Source organism: Clarias gariepinus, chromosome 19 (assembly GCF_024256425.1).
Source record: "Clarias gariepinus isolate MV-2021 ecotype Netherlands chromosome 19, CGAR_prim_01v2, whole genome shotgun sequence".
Lineage (NCBI taxonomy): Eukaryota > Metazoa > Chordata > Actinopteri > Siluriformes > Clariidae > Clarias > Clarias gariepinus.
The window spans coordinates 16,452,705-16,477,443 of record NC_071118.1 but is presented as its reverse complement, the minus strand read 5'-3'; the positions used below and the strand labels follow the sequence as shown (position 1 = coordinate 16,477,443).

Genomic DNA, 24,739 nt, shown 5'->3' with positions numbered 1-24,739 from the left:
TTATTTATTTATATATAATAATTATTATTATTAATAATGATTAATAATAATTATGTTTATATATATATATATATATATATATATATAATTATTATTATTATTATACTAAAGGTTTATGTCTGTTTTAAAAGCAAACTGCTTGGTTGTTCATAATCTTATTCCATTTAGAAGCTGGATGTAGTTGTGGATGCATCACATTAAAAAAAGGAAAGTTAATGAATAAATTTAATTCATGAAAGAATGGATGAGCAAACAAATAAACAAACAAACACAGGAATAAAGTTTCTCTCAATGTGAGAAAATGACATCACAATGACACACACACACACATACAATCCTATACCCAGTGCAGCGTATTTATATATTTCGTGCAGCGTCCTGTTTATGAATGCACGCGCTTAGCCTGCAGTTGAATTTTATTATACAGAACGCAATTGTTCTTAATATTTTTTAACGAACAGTTACTGTTTTTGACCACTATAGGCTGGCATGAAACTTCTAGAGTTAACGACACTCCTTACTTGGCTAAAACGTTGATCAATGCATTATTGTTTTTGCTTGTAATTCGTTATATTCGAGTTGTTCCCTCAGAACAGTGGTTTTAGTTTAATAAAGTGATACAGTTTTCTTTAGTATGTCTACATTGTGTTATATTATATTTGAAACACTAAAAATCCATAATGTTCAAGGTCAATTTATTTATTTATAGTAAACATCTTCCTGTAAATGTTACTAAACTACACAAATCATCTTTTATCTTTTGTCGATTGTTGCTGAACAAAATATATCAAGATCTTTTACAATAATAGAAAATTGAACTGGACCAATCATGCAGTGATTGACTTTCAATAATTAAACAAAAAGGAAAATCTTGCTAGAGAATTTCAAAAATATTTTCCTATAAGTAGACTTACAGGATTACAGAAAGGTATGATTTGTTCTGACATTTTTATGATAAATAAAACAAAAAATATTATTGTACAACGGTTTAGGCTGCACGTTAGACCCGTACATTGCCCTCTGGACCAGATTTAGTCGTGCCACTATTGTGCTACAGTATTTAAGACAGCACTGTGTGTTTGTGTTTTTGACAAGCTTGCGTCTAGAGTTAATGGCGGAAATGCAAAGGGTGTCGTTTTGTGTGGATTTTGTTGCCCCAGTCTGCCTCCAGCCCTGTCTGGAGTGTGACTTCTGGCAGGCTTGTTCAGTAGACTGAGCAGAGGAAGGAGGGATTAAATATGCAATGAGGCAGAACTGACACGGGCCTTTAGGCTTTGTTCGAGGGCGGTCCGACAATCTCGGCCCCTCCCTAGTACCCTTCGGGCACGATGTGCTTGTTCGTGCTTGGCTCCTCGAGCACACAGTCAAAAGAGGAGAGTCCTTTGGGAAGGGGCACAAATCACTTAAGTTTTAACAAGAAGGGGCAACGACAAAATCCTCAACGACCCTCATCTTAATTCCTATTTAATTTCTTCTTCATGACTTCACTTTCTTTGGACGGACAAACATTCATTCAGATGAAAAAAGCAAAAAGAGAAGAAAACTTGGAGATTGATAACATTTCATGCAGCGCACTCTAACAAGCTCTAATCAGTCCGCCCCTGTCATTTCGGCGAATTGTCAACGTTAAAATCTGCGCGCGAAGGGAAAGTCGACTTGACAACAGAAACTCGCTGACTCTCCTTCTCTCTTTCTCTCGGAACTGATTGTTGAGAGGTTATTTTAATTCCGCAATTCATCTCCCGCTCTGCGTGCGTGTGCGTGTGTGTGTGCGTGCGTGTGCGCGCGCGGACTCTTCAGCTTTACTGGTGCTCGGCGGCACGCGGACAGCGGAGAGCAAACACACACGCGCGCCCGTCCGGCGGTGGAGGAGGAGAGGGAGGGAGCAGTCTGATCTTTAGTTCTGGGGGATTCTACATGTTCGGGATACCGGAGAGTGTGCAGCGCGGCGGGAGCACTCTTAAGCAGGAGCCGCTGGGCGCCGGGATGAACGCCGTGAGGACGTGGATGCAGAGCGCCGGCGTGCTGGACGCCAACACCGCCGCGCAGAGGTGAGGAGACGCTCCGGTAACTCCATGGACAGCCGCGTGGTTTTGGGGGGAAAAGTCTGTTAACATTTTACGCACTCGTATGTGCTGGGATTGACAGGCTTTTGCTCTGCGTCAGAGAATGGACTGCGCTTCATGATTTATGGAACTTTGGATTTGTAACCCCGCCGCTTAATTTCTCCCAAAGAGCACAAACCTGAATCCAATATTTACACCACCAGACTAAGAACTGAAACTTCAGTTAGGGTTCAATAAGGGACCATTCACGTTTAACGAATAGTTACAAGAATGCTCCTCGAATTAAACAGCCGCCAGACACCTATTATTATTATTATTATTATTATTATTATTATTTGTTTACAATTCGTATTCTTGTTCCTGGTGTTAATCTTTTTAAATGTTGTTTTTTTCAGCATGCATATTAATATTAGAAATAGAAGCAACATCAGTCAGTGTAAATAGAATTAGAATAATAAGAAATAGGTTTAGGCCTAAATAGTCTAAATGGTTTGCTACTATTTATGCTTCTGTTCTAGTAAATTATGGACTAGTTTGGTTAAATACTCCTTAAACAGTTAAAGTGAGTATAAGTGTAAACAGCCTGATGTGGAGTATGAGTGTGTGTAATCGGGACTGTGGTAATATGTGTGTCCGCAGTGGACTGGGGTTGGCCCGCGCGCACTTTGAGAAGCAGCCACCATCCAACCTGCGAAAATCCAACTTCTTCCACTTCGTGCTGGCTCTGTATGACCGACAGGGGCAGCCCGTGGAGATCGAGAGGACATCATTCGTGGGATTCGTGGAAAAAGAGAAGGTGTGAGGCCACTGCAAGTTCTCAAGAAGTTCACGCATTTAAAAAAAAATGATTTGTCTCTTTTTAGCTTCTGTATATACACAGACCATAAACGTGTAATGATCTTTTGCACACACACACACACACACACACACACACACACACACACGTAAATTACTTTTGAATAATTATTTTAACAGTCTTGGCCATTTAAACTTTTTTGTCATTAATTTTATTTTTGGTTAGGCATCTATTTTGTTAGGATTTTAGCTCAATTTCACAGTGAAACAGTGACAGATGTAGCCTCAGTGCCCAGACTCTACACGTAACTGTGGCGTGCTTATTCAGTGCAATCCCCGACAGCGCGCGCACGGATTTGCTCACATGTATTCTATATAATTCGTACAGCTCGTGCCCATCCACCCATACAGTTGTTCATGGGATTTGTGCTTTACTCGGAATAACTTGTGTTAGTCTGCACGGTCTCAGGATTAATAAAAATCTGCTATTTTAATTGATGGTAAATTAGTTGGGCCTCCGCTGTATTGTTATAGGAAGTGTAACGTTATCTTCTTTGCTCAGGAGACGACAGGAGAAAAGACGAACAATGGCATCCATTACAGACTCCAGCTGCTCTACAGTAACGGTAACACATGCATGGATTTCTAGACCTTTCTCATTTATATTCGACGACTAAATACAAACAAACACTAAAAGCAGGTGTTATCGATCTACATGATCTGATATAAAAAACTGATATCGATCGAACTTTTAAAGATGTGCGCGCTGTAAATAATAATAATAATAGGCCTAATTAAAAAAAAACTGTAATTAAACATTTCAAACCCGTTGCCCGAAAGCTAAAATTAAGTTCGACCCCAAATGTTTACACGGAAATGGTTAATAGGTTATTTCAGAGAAGATGACCTGTCCAAACTGATCACTGACTGTGTGTTTGTTCAACAGCAGCCTGATCACTGATCAGTTTCAAACGCTATTGATGTTCTGTTAAAAAAGAAGAAGACATCAGCAACTGTTGGCTATATCTTAAAATGCTGTGCTGTGATACTCAGTATAATGTAGGATAAATTTTCTCCTTGTGCCAAATAAACTAGGTGAAATAACAAAACTATGGCTCTGCAATTAAGTTTCGATCGGAAGTGACCGCACATTTTAATTAAATAAGTAATTAAAAGATGTATGTATGTATTTATTTATTTACAATTGTCTTCAACAAGTTTTGTTCCTATTTGCTTCCTCAGAGACAGTAGATTTAAATTAATGTTAGTCCAGAAGTGAATAAATGTACCATTTTTGTGTAAGCTCGTAGATGTACGTCGACTTCTAACGTATGTCTGCATTATTTTAATCAACGATAACACGCTTACGTTTTAGTTCTATATGATGTTTCATAAGAGAAAAAGAAGTATAGAAAAAAAAATCCCAAACGGTTTAAACATTCTAAACCCTGTCTGTTCTCTCTGTTTGCAGGCATTAGAACGGAGCAGGATTTTTACGTTCGTCTCATTGATTCAATGACTAAACAGGTAAGGATGCTGTCTTTTAAAAAAATCGACAAAAGCAAAACCGTATCCAACCAGCTGTTAGCGTAAAATATCACACGTTGGCCACGCGCCAAACCGCATCGTAGACTGCTGTCCTAAATAACATTTATAACGTTTCATACGGGGTGGGGAGCTGTAGTGTCAAACCCATGAATGCTGACGGCCACGATCAGGACCCTCTTATAGGACACTTTAAGGTCGCTGTGCTAGGACCTTGTTGAATGCTGTTAGGGCATTGCTATGACACTGTTAGAACATTGTTAGGACCTTTTCAGGATGCTCTTAGGACGCTGTTTGGTCGCTGTTGGGTCATTGTTACGACACTGTTAGGACACTGTTAGGGCCTTTTTAGGATGCTCTTAGGACTCTGTTACGACGTGGTTAAGACTTTACTTGATGCTTTTCGGATGCTGTTATCATCTTTTTAGGACACTGTGATGTTTTAGGACCCTGTTCAGACCCTGGCTATGATAAGACCTTTTTAAGGACATTGTTAGGATGCTTTTATTACGCTATTAAGACATTTTGAGGACCCTGTTAGGACCTTTTAGCACACTGGTTGGACCCTGCCAGGACGCTGATGGAGAGGGTTTTGACATCAGGATAATATGAGTTGTAGGTGTCCCTGTGAAATGAGAAAGTTTGTTTATTATTACGAGAAACCCACGAAGTCATTTTTTCTTGTGGTTGGCTATATGGATGATAAAACAGGTGTAATGCGTTTTTGCCGCCCGCTACTGTTTACGATCAAAATGTTCCGTTTTAACAGGAAATAGGCTGGTCCTAGATCAGGCTTACTTAATCCTAAGCACACATGCAGGCTTATTAGACTGTGCATTTCTTACACACGCGAGCCCTTCTCTCCGATCCCAGCCCCCTGATGTTGTCCGGGGGTGTTAGTCTTTGCTGACCCATCGCCTACACTGTATAGTCTTACTGTACTTTTTGGAATGAATTAATGTATGTATTAAATATACTTTAATAGATGCAAAACCAGCAAGGTGTATGCAAAATAAATGAACAATAATATTATTGTGCTTACTAATCTATTAGCCTAACATTAATTAATATCGACCTTATGTTAAACATAAATATTTCTAATTACCATCATTAATGGAATTTATATTATTCACACTATTGAAAGTATTAACATTTATTAAGGAATTTTTGTCTATTTATCAACTATAAGACAACAAGTAAGACAGACAACGAAACCCAAACTCACTCCATACTAAAACGCGCCAGGATGGTTTGCTTTATTTCATAGAACACTCAAGCCAAGAAGTCAAGAAGACAGAAGGCTTTACAGTAAAAGTAGAATTTTTTTTTTTATGATTTAATCTCAAGTAGAAACAAATAATGCGCAATGCAACGAAGCAAAACATTTATTTATTTATTTTTATAAAAAGGTAATTAGTTTGATCTTGAAAGTTATGTTATTTTCTTGTAATCCACAGTCTAAGTCAGCTCTTCCTCAAACGAGAGCCGTGAGAAACAGTTTGCTTAAGCCCTGTTTTGCATCCCCCGCCACAACGTGCGAGCGCGCGCTCCTCCAGCCTGTCGCTGAATGCAGGGAACCGAATCGCTCTTTTAACCACGTGTAAACAATCCGTCAGTAACGCGTGTAATGCAGTGCAGACATCAGTTTGCGGGGAAAATGCATGCAAATCGACGCCATGTAAAAAAAACTCCCACAATTCTGCTTCATGTGCATACCAACAACTCATCCTCAAATTATTTAATATATAACTGTTGAAACAAAAAAAATAAAAAATAAAACAGAACTAATATTAGTCTTAATGTTTAGTTTTATTTATTCATTTATTTATTTTCACGCACACGCTTGAGTGGGCCAACCTTAGATTTAGGTGGTACCATGGTACATAATTGGTTATACCAGTCATTCTTTTTAGCAATAATCTGTAGAGTGGCCATGAAGTGTGAGTCAGGATGAGCTGCAGTCTCTCAGCACTTAGCAGGTCACTAACATATCTGCAGGCACTGTCTCCCTCTCTCTTCCTCTTGCACTCGCTCTCACTCTCTCTCTCCTATGTGTGTCATGGGTGATATGAAAGTACATTAAAAAGCTCGTTGTGGGATGAAGAGCCTGGGTGCTGGGAAGAACTGCTGTTTCCCAACTCACTGCCTTGCCACACTCCGTGGGAGGACTGCTGGCACTTTTGTGTGCCTTGTCACTTGTGTTCTTTCTGTTTAATCTGTTTATCAGTATAAAGTTAAAGGAAAAAATGAAGTAACTTTTATATATATATATAGTTCTCCCTCACAAATTCTTTGTACACTTCTTTTCAGACTATTTATTAACCCCGACCTAATAGGATAGGTATAACAGAAGTCAGGTGTTATAAGATTGTGGTTTGTTATATGCATTCTCATTGTGCAGTGTTATATGCATTGTCTAGAAAGAACTACAGGTGTTTGAAGGAAGCAGTTCTTAACATGACACTGAAGTGCAACTTGCGTTTCATTTGTAAATGTAGAAATGTAAGTAGTCAACAAGTATTATGTTTCGCTTTTTCTAACGCAAATGTGCCACCCAGTTTAACAGTTACCGTCAAGGCATCAGGTTTGTCAATTATAACACAGTTAGTCCAGGAACACACACAACCTTTTCCCACTTCCCTCCCCCAGGCAGAGTTATCATGAATGCAGCTACATGTATAATGTTATTGGACTGGAAACCGACTCCTTGGCTCTGATTTGAGCAGAGGTGAAGAGTTCTGAAGAGTGCTCATGTACTATTAGTCATTATTGAGTGAAACTGGAGAAACTGGAGTCATTTTTTTTGTGTTGCAGAGAAGCTCAAGTGATATTTACATTTATAGAGTCAGTGATCTAATGTTCAAAAAACCTGTTGTTTTATTCATCAATTACATAAATAAAAAACTAGCATGCTCTTTATATTGTCTGTATATTTATATACGGTCTGGATATTACTACAAATGTATAATGCAGAATGTATGTGCTTTGCTCTGTTGAGCAACAAGCTCATTGATGGTGCTGTAACATAAAGAATGATTATGGTCTTTTGGTCAAGGCAATAGAAAGAGCATGCTACTTTTATATAGCTGTAAATACAGGTACTGTAAACACAAAAATAGTCTGTCAGGGCCTGCAGCAGGTGATGTAAGAAACCTATTTGTCACATTCCTTACCTATTCTAACTATTTCTCTTTTCCTTAGATCACCACATCCTTACATCACTTTCTCCTATAGCTTTGGATATTTGTTTTGACATCCATTTTAACCTTTACTGTCTCTTACATAAGTTTTTTTTTTACTCTGTCTGGAATTTGTCGTCTAGCAGTTTCTCTTTTATCCCTACCTATGGATCAATTCTAATTTTATGGCATATGCAGCTGAATGTCTGTGTATTTGAAGTGGGGTGTGGTGGAATATTTGTGCATTGTGTGTGTGTGTGTGTGTGTTTGCGTGTGCGTGCGTGCATGTGTGTGATTTGAAACAAAGAAGAAAATTGCGGCACCTCTTTAAAGTTGCACAGCAGCCTGGAAAAAAGGACGTGGTGTTGGCACACTAACAGATGATACTAACCTTGTAGGAAACATGTTTCCACATATTTATAGGGTTTTGTTTATATCGAAGTTGTTGAAGGATCCGGAGAAGGAAAGTGCAGTTGGCAAGTTGACATGTTTTATAAAATGTGACTTTTGCTTGTTTCTTAGTTCTTTTGAATATTTTGACAGATAAACATAAGTAGAACTTATGTCTCTAAAATCTTTGATGAATCTTTCTATGTTTTAGATAAAACAGACAAGTCAAGCATATAAAGTTCTGACATGACCGACCTCATTATGACGACTTAAAACGGCTCAACGCTACCAGAAAATAATTTTACCACTTGTTGAGAATATTTCTATTTGTAAGGTGCTAATGAGAGAAAGAAGTTGAGATTGGTTTGTCCTAATTTGTGTAGCCTGCAAGGTTAATTCATTTATTCTTCTCAGCTATTATGGTGTGATTATAATTAAATGCGTAATGTGTTTGTCCTGCTACTGCAACAGCTATAAGGTTTCAAATATTTTGTAAATATGCCATATATGTCTATAAGGAATGTATTTATTTCTAGTGTGGAAACTGCGCCATGAGATTAATAAAAGAAAATTAAGTTGACCGCCGTAAATAACCTTTGATAAAACGGATTGATGTGGGGAAGCAAGTAGTGGAGCAGCAGGTAGACAGTGATGCATTCTGTGTACTTTTAAAAGCCCTTGGCCCTTTTCTTTCAAAGTGAAAGAAAAGTAACTGAATTGACTAGATTGTGTGGGCTTGCCAGTTACAGCGCTGGCTGCAGTGATATCACTTTCTGTGTCATTGTGTGGTGTAAAGTATACCTAAACATCAAACAATGTATCAATTGTCTGCCACTGTAAGCCAACATCTCAACTGACAAGTAGGATGATCCTCGCATCCAGTTAACCCTGTTTGAAATAGACTTAAACACTTTGGCACTAGTGTTTCTGTTATTTACAGTTTCAAGTTAACCCACTGAAGCTAACCCGTTTTCTGGCTTTTATTTTCTGCCAATTATTCAATCATTTCTATTAATTATTCAGCATTTATATTTGTGCCGGAATTTATTGTAAAATTAATAGAAATGGCATATAAGTTATATGCATGTACGAAGTCTCAGCCTGCACATGAGTTCGGGGTGTTTAAGCGTTTAAGCAATGTGTGAAGACTGGCATCTAGAATATTAGGCATATTATATGGAGGTTATAGACTGGACAGATTTGTGACCAGTCTGCAAGCATCTAACCGAGATCCATGAGTCCTAGCAAGGTGATGTCTTTGGCATTGTCAAGCGAGGGTTTGGTTGGAATGGCGCACCACCTCTGATATTCAGCTTCCCCAGCCTGGCATGGACATGTATTTTGTTCTGGGGAGGGGTAAGAGCAAAGCCGTGAAGATTCGGGAGAAAATTGAGGAGGTGCCTTGCCAGATGGTGCCTCCATGCTCCAGTCTGGCATCCCAACTGCTTGCCCCCATGCCCACCTCATGCCTTCCTCCACGCCTCTCCCTCCAACCCATCCTCAACACACCCCAGCGATTGTTTGCTGCATTACACGCTAGAGTAGGCAGAATTCCAGTGAGAGCACAGGCCATTACACATCCTATCTTGCCCAGCATCCTTGGCACTTTCAAAGTGAAATAAAAAAGACAAGAAAGAGAAAGGGAGATAATGAAGAGAGGGAAAAGACAGAAAAAGAGTGTAGACAGTAAAAATGCATTTTCAGAGTTTTGGAAAAACTGGCTAGTATGAGTCATGAATTTTTAAGGTCTGAGAGCATAGGGTGGAGATGCAAAGACTTTGGGACTTTTTATGTCAAGCAATTTAATCCTATTTTTCAAGAATGGTCCATGATCAAAATGTTTTTCTTATATACAGTATGTATTAAAACACTTCATTACAGCTGTTATTTTAAAAGGAGGTTCTCAACTGGAAGACCAGTGTCTTCTGAATTGAGGATGAAAGCAGTATACTGTGTGTGTAAAGATCATAATGACTCCTTTGCCCTCATCAAACCGATCACCTTTAGCAGGTTTTCTTTATTCTTTCTAACAGGCCGTATTAAGCACAGTTTTGTATAATGACAAGCCCTTTTCCACAACCTACATTTACAGTAACTGTGGATCTGGAGTTAAGAAAACACAAGAATTAGGCAGGTTAAAAATGATGAAGCCAACTCTTTCTACACATGCCTTCTTCTGAACTCCCTTATCTCCCCTTATGTACTTTTATATAACCAACATCAGAGCCTCAGAAAATGAATGGTCAGAGACACTAGCATGACACTGCTGGATTCCCACGACATTTTATTTAAACACAGCCCTCACCACATGCTGTAAAATGCTCAAGCTGTCAAGCCCTCTCAGTGTGTCTCTCATGTTCTCAAGTGGAAGCTGTGCTCTTGAATTCTGAGATGAACTGGAGCAGTTCGGGGATCACTGGAAAGCAGTCATGTGATTGTATGGGAAGATGATAGATTGTAGATGAACCCAGATGAGTGTAAAAGTATGTGCAATAAAGGTTTTAAGGTGTTTCTTTGATCAAGTATCCAATCACGTTTAACAAAATATTCTCATGTCCACAAATTTACATGGGTTTCATCTTGTTGTACCAGATAAACTAAATGAGTAGTGTCACTCCAACCTTTGTTTTCTGTTTTCCAAGGCGATCATCTATGAAGGTCAGGACAAGAACCCTGAGATGTGTCGTGTGCTACTGACCCACGAAATCATGTGCAGGTAAGACAGTAGCTTTTATAGAAGGATTTTAGATAAAAGTAGGTTGGGAAGATTGGCGTTTAGCTATTTTTAGTAATATTTTAACACTGTTCCACCTCATGAACATCACCCTAATCCTGAATTAATTAGGGCGAGCAGAAACTCATTACTCTTTTGGCTTCATTAACAAATATGCTTCCTCTGCAGTACTATGAAGTGCAAGCTTGGTTGGCTTAGGAACTTAGTTAACAAAGATTCTAACTCAGCATCTTAAGTAGTAGTTAAGACACACACACACACACACACACACACAAACACATATACACACAGGTCAAGAGCCTCGGTTAACGTTCACATCAAAGATTACAATGGAGAGAAAAAAGTGATCTATATGACTTAAATTGTGGAATGGTTGTTGGTGCCAGATGAGCTAGTTTGAGTATTTTAGAAGATGCTGCTCTCGTAGGATTTTTACACACAACAGCTTCTATAGTTTACTCAGAATGGTGCTTAAAAAAAAAACCGGTGTGTTGAGGGTCTGTATCCTGAAACACCTTGTTATTGTGAGAGAATAAAGGAATTTATCAGAATAAAGAATTATCAGACTGGTCTGAACTGACTGGAAGTCTTTGGTAACTCAAATAAACACTCTTTACAAATATGGTGAACAGAAAAGCATTGCAGAATGCATAACGGATTAAATCTTAATATGTCATACTCAGCAGAAAAAACAATTTAGGGTCAAGATTAGCTCAATGGGCTTGGGTTTGGGAGGTCCCAGGTTCAAATCCCAGCACTACCAAGTTGACATTGTTGGGCCCTTGTGCAAGGCACTTAACTTTCAACTGCTCAGATGTATAATTAGATAACAGTGTTAGTCGGTCTGGATAAGGGTGCTTGCCAAATGCTGTAAGTGTAATGTAGGTCAGGTTTTTCTCCTGTCGGCTAAGAGCAAGAATTTAAAGCTATCATGGGCACAGACTTACTGTTACTGGACATTTCAAAATTGTCTAAAACTGTCCAGTGTGGTTGAAACTTTCATGGAGATTACAGTTTCTCCATTCTGATGTTGAATATTATGTGAATATTAACTGACACTATTGAGATTTGCTTTATGTTATTTAATGTGCTGCTGCCACATGATTGGCTGATAATTTAGCTGTTTCTACAAAAGTGAACTACAGTATATCTATATCTATATCTATCTTACATCTTTTAATCGATCATTGATCCTGTCTTAACCTGTGTGTGGGTGTGTACGAGTGTGTTGAGAATGTTGGGGGGGATGGTTTCAAATGCACTCTCAATTATAAGCAGAAAATTAGGCTGTTCGCTATTAATCAGGCCTGCTAATTGCCACAGACCACCATTAGCCATATGGTGCAGTGCCAGCTTGCAACTGTGGGACAGAAGTGCTTATTCCTCTCCTTTGAACAAACAGAAGGGGAAAAAAATGACCAAAACTGTTGTGAGAACATGTTAAAGGACGTTTTTTGCTGGAATAGGCCAAAACAGTTCTTTTTAAAGATTAAGGTTGTCATAACACAGGGCCAGGAACATGAATCAAAGCATCCTGTGAAGCCAAACATATGCTGAAGGAGGCCCATACATGTTTCTGTGTATTAGGCAACTGCTGTTTCCTGTTAATTACATGAGGCAATTTAGCTTTAATTTCTTCAAAAGCTGAACTGGGAGGGAAATCTGTAGATTAAAGATGCAATTTCCTGCTGGGGATCGTAGGGTTGGAGCGATGTTAGGGAAAATAGTTGGCTACCACTTTGTCAAAATAAGCTGATAGATGTGGTGATTAACATAATTTCTGCTTACAGTTGTGTGTGTGTGTGTGTGTGTGTGTATGTTTGATAGAAAAAAGGGACTTTTTGTTTATTATAAGACTATTTTTTTTTATTTCCAACTCACATGTGGCATTTCCTAAGGAAACAATTCGCTACGTCTACTGTATAATGTATTTTTTCTGCAGCGTCTCTGACTGAGCCTATACAAAAGACCCTAAAAATTTGGCCTCTTTGAGAAAGAGACTGAATTAGAGAAAAGAGACAATACTGTGGGTTTCGTGTGACAGTTTCATCCCCAGCCCCTTTGAGAGTCCCACTGCCATCTGTGCGGAGGAAATACGAGCCTGGGGGTCTCTCTCTCTCTGTCTCTCTCTCTGTCTCTCTCTCTCTCTATCTATCTCTCTGCTTACACTCTTTCTTTAGCACCTTTAACCCCTCAGATGCAACCTCATCACCTCCTCAGCTCCATACAACACTTGACCATAGAATTACACAAACACAAACTATTTAAACATTCCTATCATCCCAGTGAACGACATAAGCATGTATTTTGTGTAATTGTCTTTGCTTACTTGTCTATGGTCAAATGAAGACAAACGTTCTCAATCCCTCTATCACGTGACCGTTATACTGTTCTTAACTAGCTAAATATCTTAAATAACTTAAATATCTAATACTTTACTCAAGATGTTTCTTTTCTTTTGTCCTCAACGACAGTCGGTGCTGTGACAAAAAAAGCTGTGGCAACCGAAATGAGACGCCTTCTGATCCTGTGATCATTGACAGGTAGGAGAGCTTCCTTCTTGCTATCCCACTGTGACAGGTGCTTAAGATATTATAAGTGTGTTCCACAGGAAACATGAGTGTTAACAACAGCACTTTTAATGTAATGCTGGGCCGTGTTGATTAATTAAGTCTTTACATAGCCTTCCAACACAAAACTCGCTTTTTAAAGAAAGTTTATCAATTGACTTAATGCTGAGAGTTTATTTGTTCTGTGTTTTTTTTTTAAATGGTAAGCCAAGCATTTTACGACCAAGTGCTCTACATTGAATTTACTTCTTGGTTCACTTACAGCACAAGCTTCATTACAAGCTTTCTGATTTCAAGCTACAATTTGAATTTTTTTCCCGGTGTTGTATTCTTTCCTTTTTTTTTTTTTTTTACTCTATTTATAGACCAGTGTTGTCTATTTCAAGATGTGGATTCAAGAATATGGCTATTTTACGTAGTTATTGTCTTTAAGGCTGACTGGTAAACAGAGATTACTCTTAAAACTGCACTTAGGTTCACTAAAACAGATCGTTATACAGTAGTGACTACACCACAGTTGGCTATGGCAGCTGGAATATCTGTCAATCTCACGCATTGTTTTTCTATTTTCTCACCCTGGGTATCTCTCACTGGATTTGCCATGACATGCACCAACAGACCTCTGCTCATAGCTTCATGTAGCTACCTTTAAAATTGAATACTTGAACCTGGTCTATTCAGTTTCAATGTCCCCAACTTGACTTGGTGTGAGGGAGAATTCCTTTGTGGGGTTTATCAGGTAAGAGCTTATCCTATTGTCATGAAGATATGGCCTCAAATCCGATAATACAGTCATAAAAACTCGTTATTCACCTGATCAAAAACAACATTATGTTATGGACAATCCTTGGTTCCAGAGGCAGGCCTTGAAGACTATTTTTTTTAAGTACACCTGGCATGCACCTGACCTTACATCTTCGTCTTGCAGTTTGTTACTGGCCAAAGTCAGGTTATGTGTGTGGGCAGTCAGGAAACACTTGCTTATGGACTCGACCCCCAGGCATTACTCCAGGGTGGGTCTCAGTAACCCTAATCTGAACAGGGTAAAACAAGGGTCCTTTTTATACCTTACATGGGAATTTGTCTGACCCCTTCTAGCAGATCTGTTCACCAAGTGTGGACCAAATGGGAGCTATGAGCTCCCGTGACATAATTCCAAGGTTCACCAAAGCACACAAGCCCACTTACCATGACAAGGTCTTGATCCATGGAGGGAGGTATGTCAAATCTGTAATTGGTCTGATCATGGTTGAATATTCAGAACCTGGAAGGGTCTTACGCATATTCCTTTTATGCTTTTTAAAAACTACAGAGATAATAGCCTCTGAAACAATAGAGGCCAAAGGGCCTCAGGCTTCCTCAATCCCCCCCCCCCTCTCTCTTCCTCTCCTTCCCCCCCCCTCTCTCTCTCTCTCTCTCTTCCTCTTCTTCCCTCTCTCTCTTCCTCTCCTTCCCTCTCTCTCCCTCTTCCTCTCCTTCCCTCTCTCTCTCTCTTCTTCTCTTTCCATCTCTCTCTCTCCCTCTCTCTTTCTCTCCTTCCTTCTCTCTTCCTCTCCTTCCCTCTCTCTCTCTTCCTCTCCCTCTCTCTTCCTCTCCTTTCCTCTCTCTCTCTCTCATTCTCTCTCTTCTTCTCCTTCCCTCTCTCTCTCTTCCTCTCCTTCCCTCTCTCTCCCTCTCTCTTCCTCTCCTTCCCTCTCTCTCTCTTACTCTCCTCCCCCCCTCTCTCTCTCTTCCTCTCCTTTCCTCTCTCTCTCTCTCTCTCTCTCTCTCTCTCTCTCTCTCTCTCCCCCTCTCTCTTCCTCTCCTTCCCTCTCTCTCTCTTCCTCTCCCCCTCTCTCTCTCTCTTCCTCTCCTTTCCTCTCTCTCTCTCTCTCTCTCTCTCTCTCTTCCTCTCCTTTCCTCTCTGTCTCTTTCTCTCTCTGTCTCTCTCTCTCTCTCTCTCTCTCTTTCTCAACATTCCTCCTTCTATCCCCAGTGGACATGAATTTAACTCTGCCCTCTTTTGCTTTGCATCAATCTCTCCAAAGCTTCTACATTCTAACAATATAATTGTTATTACAGTATTATAAAGTTGTAGCACTAATGGTTGTGTACATAATTATTTTGTTACCAGTACTGCTGAGTTATTAGCTACATTCTTGGACATGATCTCTTTACCGGCATTTGCGTTGTGTTATCAGTTGAACACAGTATAAACAAGCCTCAGATACCCAGGGTTTTGTTGAGTTGGACATTGCAGAAAGTGATCTTAGGCAATGTGGAATCTATTACCTAGGCTCTGGGGACATTTACTCTTATGGGTCACAGCTCTCAGTGCTATTTTAGAGAGCCTCTTTCACTCAGTGTTGTAGAAAGATGTTTATAAAGGACTTGTACCTGATGAATGGTGGGAACGTATCCTTCAACCTTCAGTTTGAAAACAAAATTGCAATTAAATCCTGTTCCATACACAAACATCACCAGTGACCTGTTTCAAGACAATTTTTTTTTACTTTCAAATGCAACAATTTAAATGACATTTCATCATCCTACAATTACTTTCCATGATTTTGTTGTATTTTCTCTCTTGTGTTTTCGTGTTATTTTGGCTGGGTGCTTGACTTTTTTGCTCAGTATTTGTTCAGGGTTAATGAGATCTCAAAAGCGTCGCTTCATTTAAATGAAATCGTAAGAAATTTTTGCAGTAATATGAATTCCTATAAACTGAAGATAGAAAAGTCAGTACGTTTTAAAGCAGTAAAGCCTTTAAAGGCATGTGTGGACATTACATGCTACAGTGGTGTGAAAAACTATTTGCCCCCTTCCTGATTTCTTATTCTTTTGCATGTTTGTCACACTTAAATGTTTCTGATCATCAAAAACTGTTAACTATTAGTCAAAGATAACATAATTTAACACAAAATGCAGTTTTTAAATGAAGATTATGTTATTAAGGGAGAAAAAAAAACTCCAAATCTACATGGCCCTGTGTGAAAAAGTAATTGCCCCCCCTTGTTAAAAAATAACTTAACTGTGGTTTATCACAGTTAAAAGTTCAATTTCTGTAGTCACCCCCAGGCCTGATTACTGCCACACCTGTTTTAATCAAAAAATCACTTAAATAGGAGCTACCTGACACAGAGAAGTAGACCAAAAGCACCTCAAAAGCTAGACATTATGCCAAGATCCAAAGAAATTCAGAAAGAAATGAGAACAAAAGTAATTGAGATCTATCAGGCTGGTAAAGGTTATAAAGCCATTTCCAAAGCCTTGGGACTCCAGCGAACCACAGTGAGAGCCATCATCCACAAATGGCAAAAACATGGAACAGTGGTGAACCTTCCCAGGAGTGGCCAGCCGACCAAAATTACCCCAAGAGCGCAGAGACAACTCATCCGAGAGGCCACAAAAGACCCCAGGACAACAACTAAAGAACTGCAGGCCTCACTTGCCTCAATTAAGGTCAGTGTTCACGACTCCACCAAAAGAAAGAGACTGGGCAAAAACGGCCTGCATGGCAGATTTCCAAGGCGCAAACCACTTAAGCAAAAAGAACATCAAGGCTCGTCTCAATTTTGCTAAAAAACATCTCAATGATTGCCAAGACTTTTGGGAAAATACCTTGTGGACCGACGAGACAAAAGTTGAACTTTTTGGAAGGTGCGTGTCCCGTTACATCTGGCGTAAAAGTAACACAGCATTTCAGAAAAAGAACACCATACCAACAGTAAAATATGGGGGTGGTAGTGTGATGGTCTGGGGTTGTTTTGCTGCTTCAGGACCTGGATGGCTTGCTGTGATAGATGGAACCATGAATTCTACTGTCTACCAAAAAATCCTGAAGGAGAATGTCCGTCCATCTGTTCGTCAACTCAAGCTGAAGCGATCTTGGGTGCTGCAGCAGGACAATGACCCAAAACACACCAGCAAATCCACCTCTGAATGGCTGAAGAAAAACAAAATGAAGACTTTGGAGTGGCCCAGTCAAAGTCCTGACCTGAATCCTATTGAGATGTTGTGGCATGACCTTAAAAAGGCGGTTCATGCTAGAAAACCCTCAAATAAAGCTGAATTACAACAATTCTGCAAAGATGAGTGGGCCAAAATTCCTCCAGAGCGCTGTAAAAGACTCGTTGCAAGTTATCGCAAATGCTTGATTGCAGTTATTGCTGCTAAGGGTGGCCCAATCAGTTATTAGGTTCAGGGGGCAATTACTTTTTCACACAGGGCCATGTAGGTTTGGATTTTTTTCTCCCTAAATAATAAAAACCATCATTTAAAAACTGCATTTTGTGTTTCTTTGTGTTATCTTTGACTAATAGTTAAATGTGTTTGATGATCAGAAAAATTTTTGTGTGACAAATAGGCAAAAGAATAAGAAATCAAGAAGGGGGCAAATAGTTTTTCACACCACTGTATATTTGCCATCATCAACACACACACACACACACACACACACACACAAACACACACACACACACACACACACACACTCACTCATACGAACCAGTACCTAAACACACATATGTGCATTAAGTCATTACTCATCTGTACAACTCTGTGTCCTAAAAAGGGTTTTTATTTTCATAAGAACAAAACTTTTTCTGCACAAGATTATGTTGAGAATTTAAAGGGAAATAGGTCAACAGCATCTCGGTTTTGTCGCTGTGTTCTTAGCATCCACTTTCAGGCATCTCAGTTTACAGAGTCCTTGTTATTTCTGAGACCTGAGATCTTTCAGTCTGAAATGGGTGTGAGAAAGTGTCTGTGTGCGTGTTTCTGTGTGGGCATGTGAAATTTCCTTTTCGGCGAAGATGAACAGAGAGTGATGAATGTAAATAAGTTACTCCAGATGAAAACTTTTAAACCACTATTTTATGTCACAAATGCTTTGACAATAGGCAAGTTTATAATATGGGCATAGAGCTGTGTTTTGTGTATAGTTTCATAATTGCTTTCATTTAAAAAAAAAAAAATAACAAATCAATAACAGTAATTTCCATAATTTTCATTTGATTGTGTGAAGCTGCTTTGCAACAATAATCAATATTAAAAGCACTATACAAATAAAATTGAATTGAATTAAATTAAATAACAAATAGCCAAAAAGAACAGCTGTGGTAATACTTCAGTCTAGTGGATGTTTCTGCAGACGTCAAATGTACAGATATGTATTGTGTTTCTGACCCCATCAAATCAGGTATTAAGTTGAATTTTGAGTGGTTTAAGTTACATAAAATTTTAGGTTCCTGCTACAATGAGCTTCATATTGATTAATATTGATATTTGTTTACTAGGACGGCCTTGGACAAAATAATTGAATCGAATATTTATGACTCTGTGACATAGTAAGAAAGAGGGAACCCTCATCTTGAGACCTAGATTTCTCTGCTACTCTGCTACTAAAAATAAATTTCACCTGAAGTGTGGAAATGCAAATCTTTCTATCACAACTGGCGTAACCAGCTTGGATAGTGTTCATTAAAGTGTTTTTAAACAATGTTTAGAAATAAAGCTTACACAAGTCTGTTAAAGGATAAGGAAGATAAGGTATTTATCAACCGATTTTTGACAAAATTGAAAACTTGACACATTTTAGCTACTTCACACTGTTGATCATAGTGCAGAACTAACCTGTGTGACATAATACCTGACTTGATAATATGTTCCACAAATTATAATACCCTAGCAGTATCCTATAAATCTTCTTTCTATTGCTTATTGATTCCCTTTGGCTGCGCTTTATTCCACCCAGTCAGAAATACACTAAGGTGAGTTAATGCGTCGCTTTACTAGATAATTCTCACTGACTGTGTTTAAATATTAGTTAAGAAATAATAATGAACTAGGCAGTATATTTCATGTGTGCTAACAAGTCTCAATTCTGCATTAGCCAGTCTGCTCGAATTTACATTTGTTAATAGCACAAAACGAGTACTGAATCTCTTTCTTGTGCATTTCTGCCACAAAGCGTATAAACATAGCCCATAGAGTTTCTACAAATCAACCTTACAATGAATGTACCACTGAGTCAGGGATTCAGAGAGGGCATTTGTTTGGTTTGTGTTTCGGAGCTGGAAGCACTATCCTCTGTGGGATTCTTTGGATGTGTGCAGCCCATGCTGGGACCTAAGGGTGCAATGGGACCGCCCCAGAATGCAAGGGTTCTCGAGAATGCCGTGGGACTTCCTGTTGTTGCTCCCTTACATTTTTAATCTCAAATAGCCAAACATCTGGATTCGCACACTAGCAGAGTGTTCATGCCTGTCTCACCCTCTGCAGTTGGTACATGCTAAGGGGGAGTTCGGAGAAAAAGAAAAGCACTGGACTTAAATTTATTTAAGGTAGGTGCTCACTTCATTGTCCCTTGCCATTGCAAAACAATTTCTTAATAAATTTAAATGCCCATGCACGAGAAACATATATTTTTGTGATAACTGAGTAAAAACCTGACTGCTGGGTGAAAAACATAATAACTCAGCTCACCAACCCTGATGGGGATTGTCATATACTTGCAGAGACGGGTAGACTCAACCCAATAATTAAGAATAAAAAACAGTCCAACATATTCTTAAGGATGGATTCTGTTGCCTTTTAGCCATTTTTACTAGACATTGGGATGATGATTTGAATTCCATTAGCGAAGAAAACAAGGGCAAGGCCCCTAAGGAGGAGGGTTGGGTGATGGGGTAGTAACCTATTCCCGTAAAAACCATCACTGCTATAGTGTATGTTTTTGTCTTGTTCCTCAATATTTTTGACCACATCAGGCAACGAGTTCTGTAGTTTCTATGATAGTATTTTTTATGAGGCAAGGTTGCTAACCTGATGCCCATCTTCTTTTTAAAGGGCCTTTCCCAAGAGCCCAAAAGTGTCAACTCAACAGTGGTGTGCTCAAAACCCCAACCCTCTGATCAGCAACCCAGAGCCTCAACTGCTTAAGTCACCACTACCCCTATTAAACTAATCTAGCCATTGTTAACGTGATTCTGAACAGCTTGACGGGTTATTTTGAACCAATTACAGAGAGCAGTGGCACAAAGAGGGAAACTGAAACAGGGAAACATTGAGGGAGAATCACGGATCAGTCAGAAAGAAGTGCAGAATAGGGTAAGAAAGATTGACGGTAATTAAGAACGAGGAAAGGAGGTGTGGGGGAAGGAGGTGAACCCATCTTGGGCACATGACCACAGGAGCATGCAGAGTATCCTTGGTGTTTCACAGTGCCACTCTTTTGTGAGTGTCTGCGTGTGGCCTACTTAATCCCAACATGCAAAGCAGTTAATAACACACCATCGACCTCTACCTCTCCAGTTAATATAAGGTTAACAATATGCAGTTCACGCAGGTCACAATCCTATCATGCGCCTGGTTGACCACAAAAGAGTCAGACACATTGCGCTGTGTGTGAGTGCTTCTGACACTCTCTCTCTCTCCCTCTCTCTTTCTCTTTCTCACTTGCGTACCTCGCTGTCACTCAGTCTCACTGTCTGGTTTTTTTTCACTCTACTGCTCAGTTTCAGTTTCATTCTTTTGGTATGCCTTTGTGCATATCTTTGCCTCTCTATCAATTGCTGTCGGTCTTTCTGTGTATTTGTCTCATCTCCCTTTCTCTCTCTCTCTCTCTCTGCTGGGGATGTCACATTTTGCTCCTCCTCCAAGATGAAATTGGCCCTGAGGGCTATCTAGCACACAACATTGAAGTCTGGTGTGTGTGTGTGTGTGTGTGTGTGTGTGTGTGTGTGTGTGTGTGTGTGTGCGGGTGTGTGCGGGTGGGTGGGTGTTTTTGTGAGTGGGTGCTTGTGTTGCTACAGGCAGTGGAACTGCTGGTGTGTGTTCTGTCAATACAGGGGGAGCAGTCTTTGGGGAGGGAGGAAGCACCCTTTACCCCCTGGCAGGAGATAAGACCAATCATAGGGCTGACACCCTGTGCGCTTGTGCGCCTGTGCGTGTGCTGAAGCCTGTCAATCAAGAACTCATAAAAGGTCAATCACCCTTCACGGACTTACAACAGCATTCAATCAGCAGAAGCACCTCACACATTTGGTTGGCTCTGTTCATGTTTTAAGTTTCTCTGTGAAATTAGGTTATAATTTAGATTTTTTTTTTGCAGTTAATTTGTGAAACAGTAGTCAAAGATGAACATCACATATGATATAACCGCAATCACTGTCCATCTGTCCATGTTGACTAATTAACATCTAGGCAAAACTCGAGGAAGGCAAGAGAGCTGAACAGAGGTCATGTGTTCATTCATCATTACATCTTTCTCTAAATCTAGTCTCACACACTGGAGAGGCAGACACAGACAGACGGAGAGATGCTCGGGCCTTTCTGCTTGAATTATCTGACAGCTTATTTCATATACTGTAGATACGCACAAATGAGAGCACACACACACACACACACACACACACACACACACACACACACACACACGTTTATAATTATCTCTTTTTGCTGTATTTTCATTAACTTGTCTATCAAATACATTTTTGACTGTTTGTCATTTAAAATCATTGTTTCAAAATTTTTACATCGCCTTGATGATCAGTGTTTCCTGCTAAATGAAATTTTCGACCCAGCCTAGAATGGTAGACAGGAAGGACCCCTCCTTAAGTATGTTACTTCCTGGTTTGTGTTGTACTTTTTCACAGGTGCATAAGAAGACAAACACATTGCTGTCTTAAAGGGTTTTTTAAAAGCACCCTAGTTTTCTGTTCTGCTTTTTTTCTGTTTATAATAATAATAATAATAATAATAATAATAATTACTACTATACTATACTAATAATAATCACCTACTACTAATGTATATATATATATAGGCTTAAACATAAATAAAATCTTTGCAAATAATAGTTTCAGGGATCCATAATTCCAGCTAATGTGATTGTGCAAATAGCTCTTAGTGGGTAGCATTGCCAGCTAGAAAAACAAAGAACTGAAAATGTCACCCTTCACTGAATTTCTCTGAAGTACAAGATAAGCTAGCTTAATTAGGGATAGCAACAAATCCTATTCAATGAAATATTCATTGTTGCTTCAGTGGCTATTGGATTTAGAGCATAATTAGATAATTAGCTAAAAATTCTGTTATTTTTGGTTTTCTATTTTCTCTTTGCTCAGAGAGTTTTTTTTTAACACAATATTGTAATAATATATTCTTGTTAGGAGAATATTATAGAGGTTAAAAACTAAAACTTTATTGACTTTATTGTGCAGCATGACCGAGGTTATTTTGCTGAGTATGGCTTTACCACTGATTAGGGTCTTAGCCTGTAACTCCATGGATCTTCTAGCATGTGGACTGTGTTTATTCACTTTGCATTTTGGTATCCATAATTGAATAATTCATAAATCCATAATATATGGGATCCTGGAGATTTCCGTATCCCCGATTGTGTTTTTAGTGTCCCGTTAGCTAGGATCCCCCTGCACTGGGGCCCATTGTTGTGTTTTGAATCTACTTCCTGTGGGGAAAGGTCATCCATGACTCTAAAAGACAGAGCAAGGCCAGTGAATTATTCATGACATTGACTTTGTGTCAGAGAAAGGGGGGAAAGGAGAGAGAGAAGGGGGGAAGTGAGAAATAGGGAGCGAGAGTTACAGGAGGAATGAGGATGTTTTATTCATTTAGCTCATTTAGGATCCCTAGCTGTACCTTTTTACCATTAAAAAGCCAACATTTACACTGGATTCTAATTTGGTTTAAGGGAAAAAAAACCTCCTAGAATTCACCATGCTTAATGCTCCGTATACAGATTGGGATCGAAAGGTCACTAACTGGTGCATTTTTATCAGATTGCCAAACACAGAATTTACTTTTCTAAGTAATAGCTAATATTTGTGTAATGTAAAGACAGAAATGATTATATTCAGTAAGTGTGCTTGGATTGCTTTTGGCCAAAACTATTTCATTTTTTTTTCTTTCTTTTTTTGAGACAGAAAGCTCACTGATTTTGCATTAGCATTAGCATCCAGCAATGCACAGCAGACAGCCCAAAACACAGTGCCCTTAGGCTGTGTTTTAAAGTGGTGGCAGACACACATCCTCTTCAGGGTACAGGCTCTTTAGGGTTTACAAAGCCCAAGATTGTGGGATGGCAAAGAGGGAAAGCACCTTGCCTCAGGCTACATCATACACAGATGTGCTTCTAAATCTCCATTACAAAACCCTCAGGTTTCATTAGTCATTTTTTTTGCAAGAGAGAAGTGGGAGGGTTTTATGGTTCTCTCTGAAAGAGATGATGGCTGAAGGACTTATGGACTTCTCACCCATCAGTCTAATGTCTCACCCAGAACATTTGGGTGCTTTGAAGCATGTTTAATGCATTATGGATACACCAACAAAAGTAACTAGTTAATAAGATTTATTATTATTTTTTTGCTTCTGCTTTTATGGACATCATAAGAAGTTTTACTTGTACTTAGCAAAATAAATAAATAAATAAATAAATAATCTGGTTCACTGAGATAAATAGTCTCTTTTAGTGTGATGGAATATTTTTTTTCTTGGAATGTAAATATGAAATATATTTTTTCTTGAGGAAAGAACGCTTTTTCATTCCTTAAAGAACATTACCCATTTTTGGTGAAAATAACCTGAAAATAAGTTTCACCATAATTCATGATCCATATCAATCAACCAAAAAAAAAATCTTCTATGATGTGACTCTGAAGAACCATTTCTGGCATCTTTATTTTAAAGGATATACATTAATGTACAGTGTACAGTAGTGTAGACTAGTAGATTAGATGACACCATCTACAGTGTACACAAGGACCAGTTGATCTAACTGTAGATGTATAAAATGTCAATATTTGGGAGGTACTCAATGAATCATGAAAGTCCAAGCTCTTCATGTGACACACAGCACTACCATGCTGTTCCCCGTTCCCTGCAGCTCCCACTTGAACTACCTTAAAATCCTTCCAGTGATGTTTTAGTGAAGTAGGCTCTTGCCAGATGATAGAGCTGCGGTTTGGGACAGCTCGCCCCAGTTTCTCACAGAGGTGCACTCACTCTAAGGGGCCATTAGTTCTCACTGGCACAGCAACCCCTCTGCTACCTGAACTCTAAGTCTGCCTAGCAATGAATGGGCCACTGTGTGTGTACCCCCCTTCCCAAAATCACCACCCAACCCCTGACCGAGCCCGTTTTCATTAGCAATGTCGTTAAAAAGAAAACTGACTCTGTTGGCTTGGAAATTCGACCATGTCCTCTCTGTCAATAGACAGACTCAGTCAGGCCTACGACCCCTCCCCATGTAATGAATGCTTATAATTTGCCCCTGGAAGGCAGAGTGTGTATGTGAGCCTGTGCATGAGTAATTTCATTAGGACAGGACGTAGCAAACATACCTTGCCGTGGATGATTTTTTTCTAGTGTAATTTCTCAGGTCTCCATGTGCATATACTGTAGTCACACTGCTTGTCCTTCTGCAAGGCACTTTTGAGGTGATGAATTCTACTGGATTAA

General features: G+C 39.3%; 1 protein-coding gene across 2 annotated transcripts in view; it reads left to right on the top strand.

Annotated features, from left to right (window-relative positions):
• The first annotated feature begins 1,373 nt into the window (after positions 1 to 1,373).
• ebf1b (EBF transcription factor 1b) overlaps positions 1,374 to 24,739 on the top strand; it is a 100,729-nt gene continuing 77,363 nt past the window's right edge. For both annotated transcript variants that reach the window (XM_053478405.1, XM_053478403.1), the window contains exons 1-6: positions 1,374 to 2,051; positions 2,706 to 2,862; positions 3,424 to 3,487; positions 4,333 to 4,388; positions 10,618 to 10,691; positions 13,184 to 13,252. In XM_053478405.1, coding sequence (XP_053334380.1) covers positions 1,918 to 2,051; positions 2,706 to 2,862; positions 3,424 to 3,487; positions 4,333 to 4,388; positions 10,618 to 10,691; positions 13,184 to 13,252 — 554 coding nt within the window. In that variant the 5' untranslated portion in view covers positions 1,374 to 1,917. The remainder of the gene's footprint in view (positions 2,052 to 2,705; positions 2,863 to 3,423; positions 3,488 to 4,332; positions 4,389 to 10,617; positions 10,692 to 13,183; positions 13,253 to 24,739) is intronic.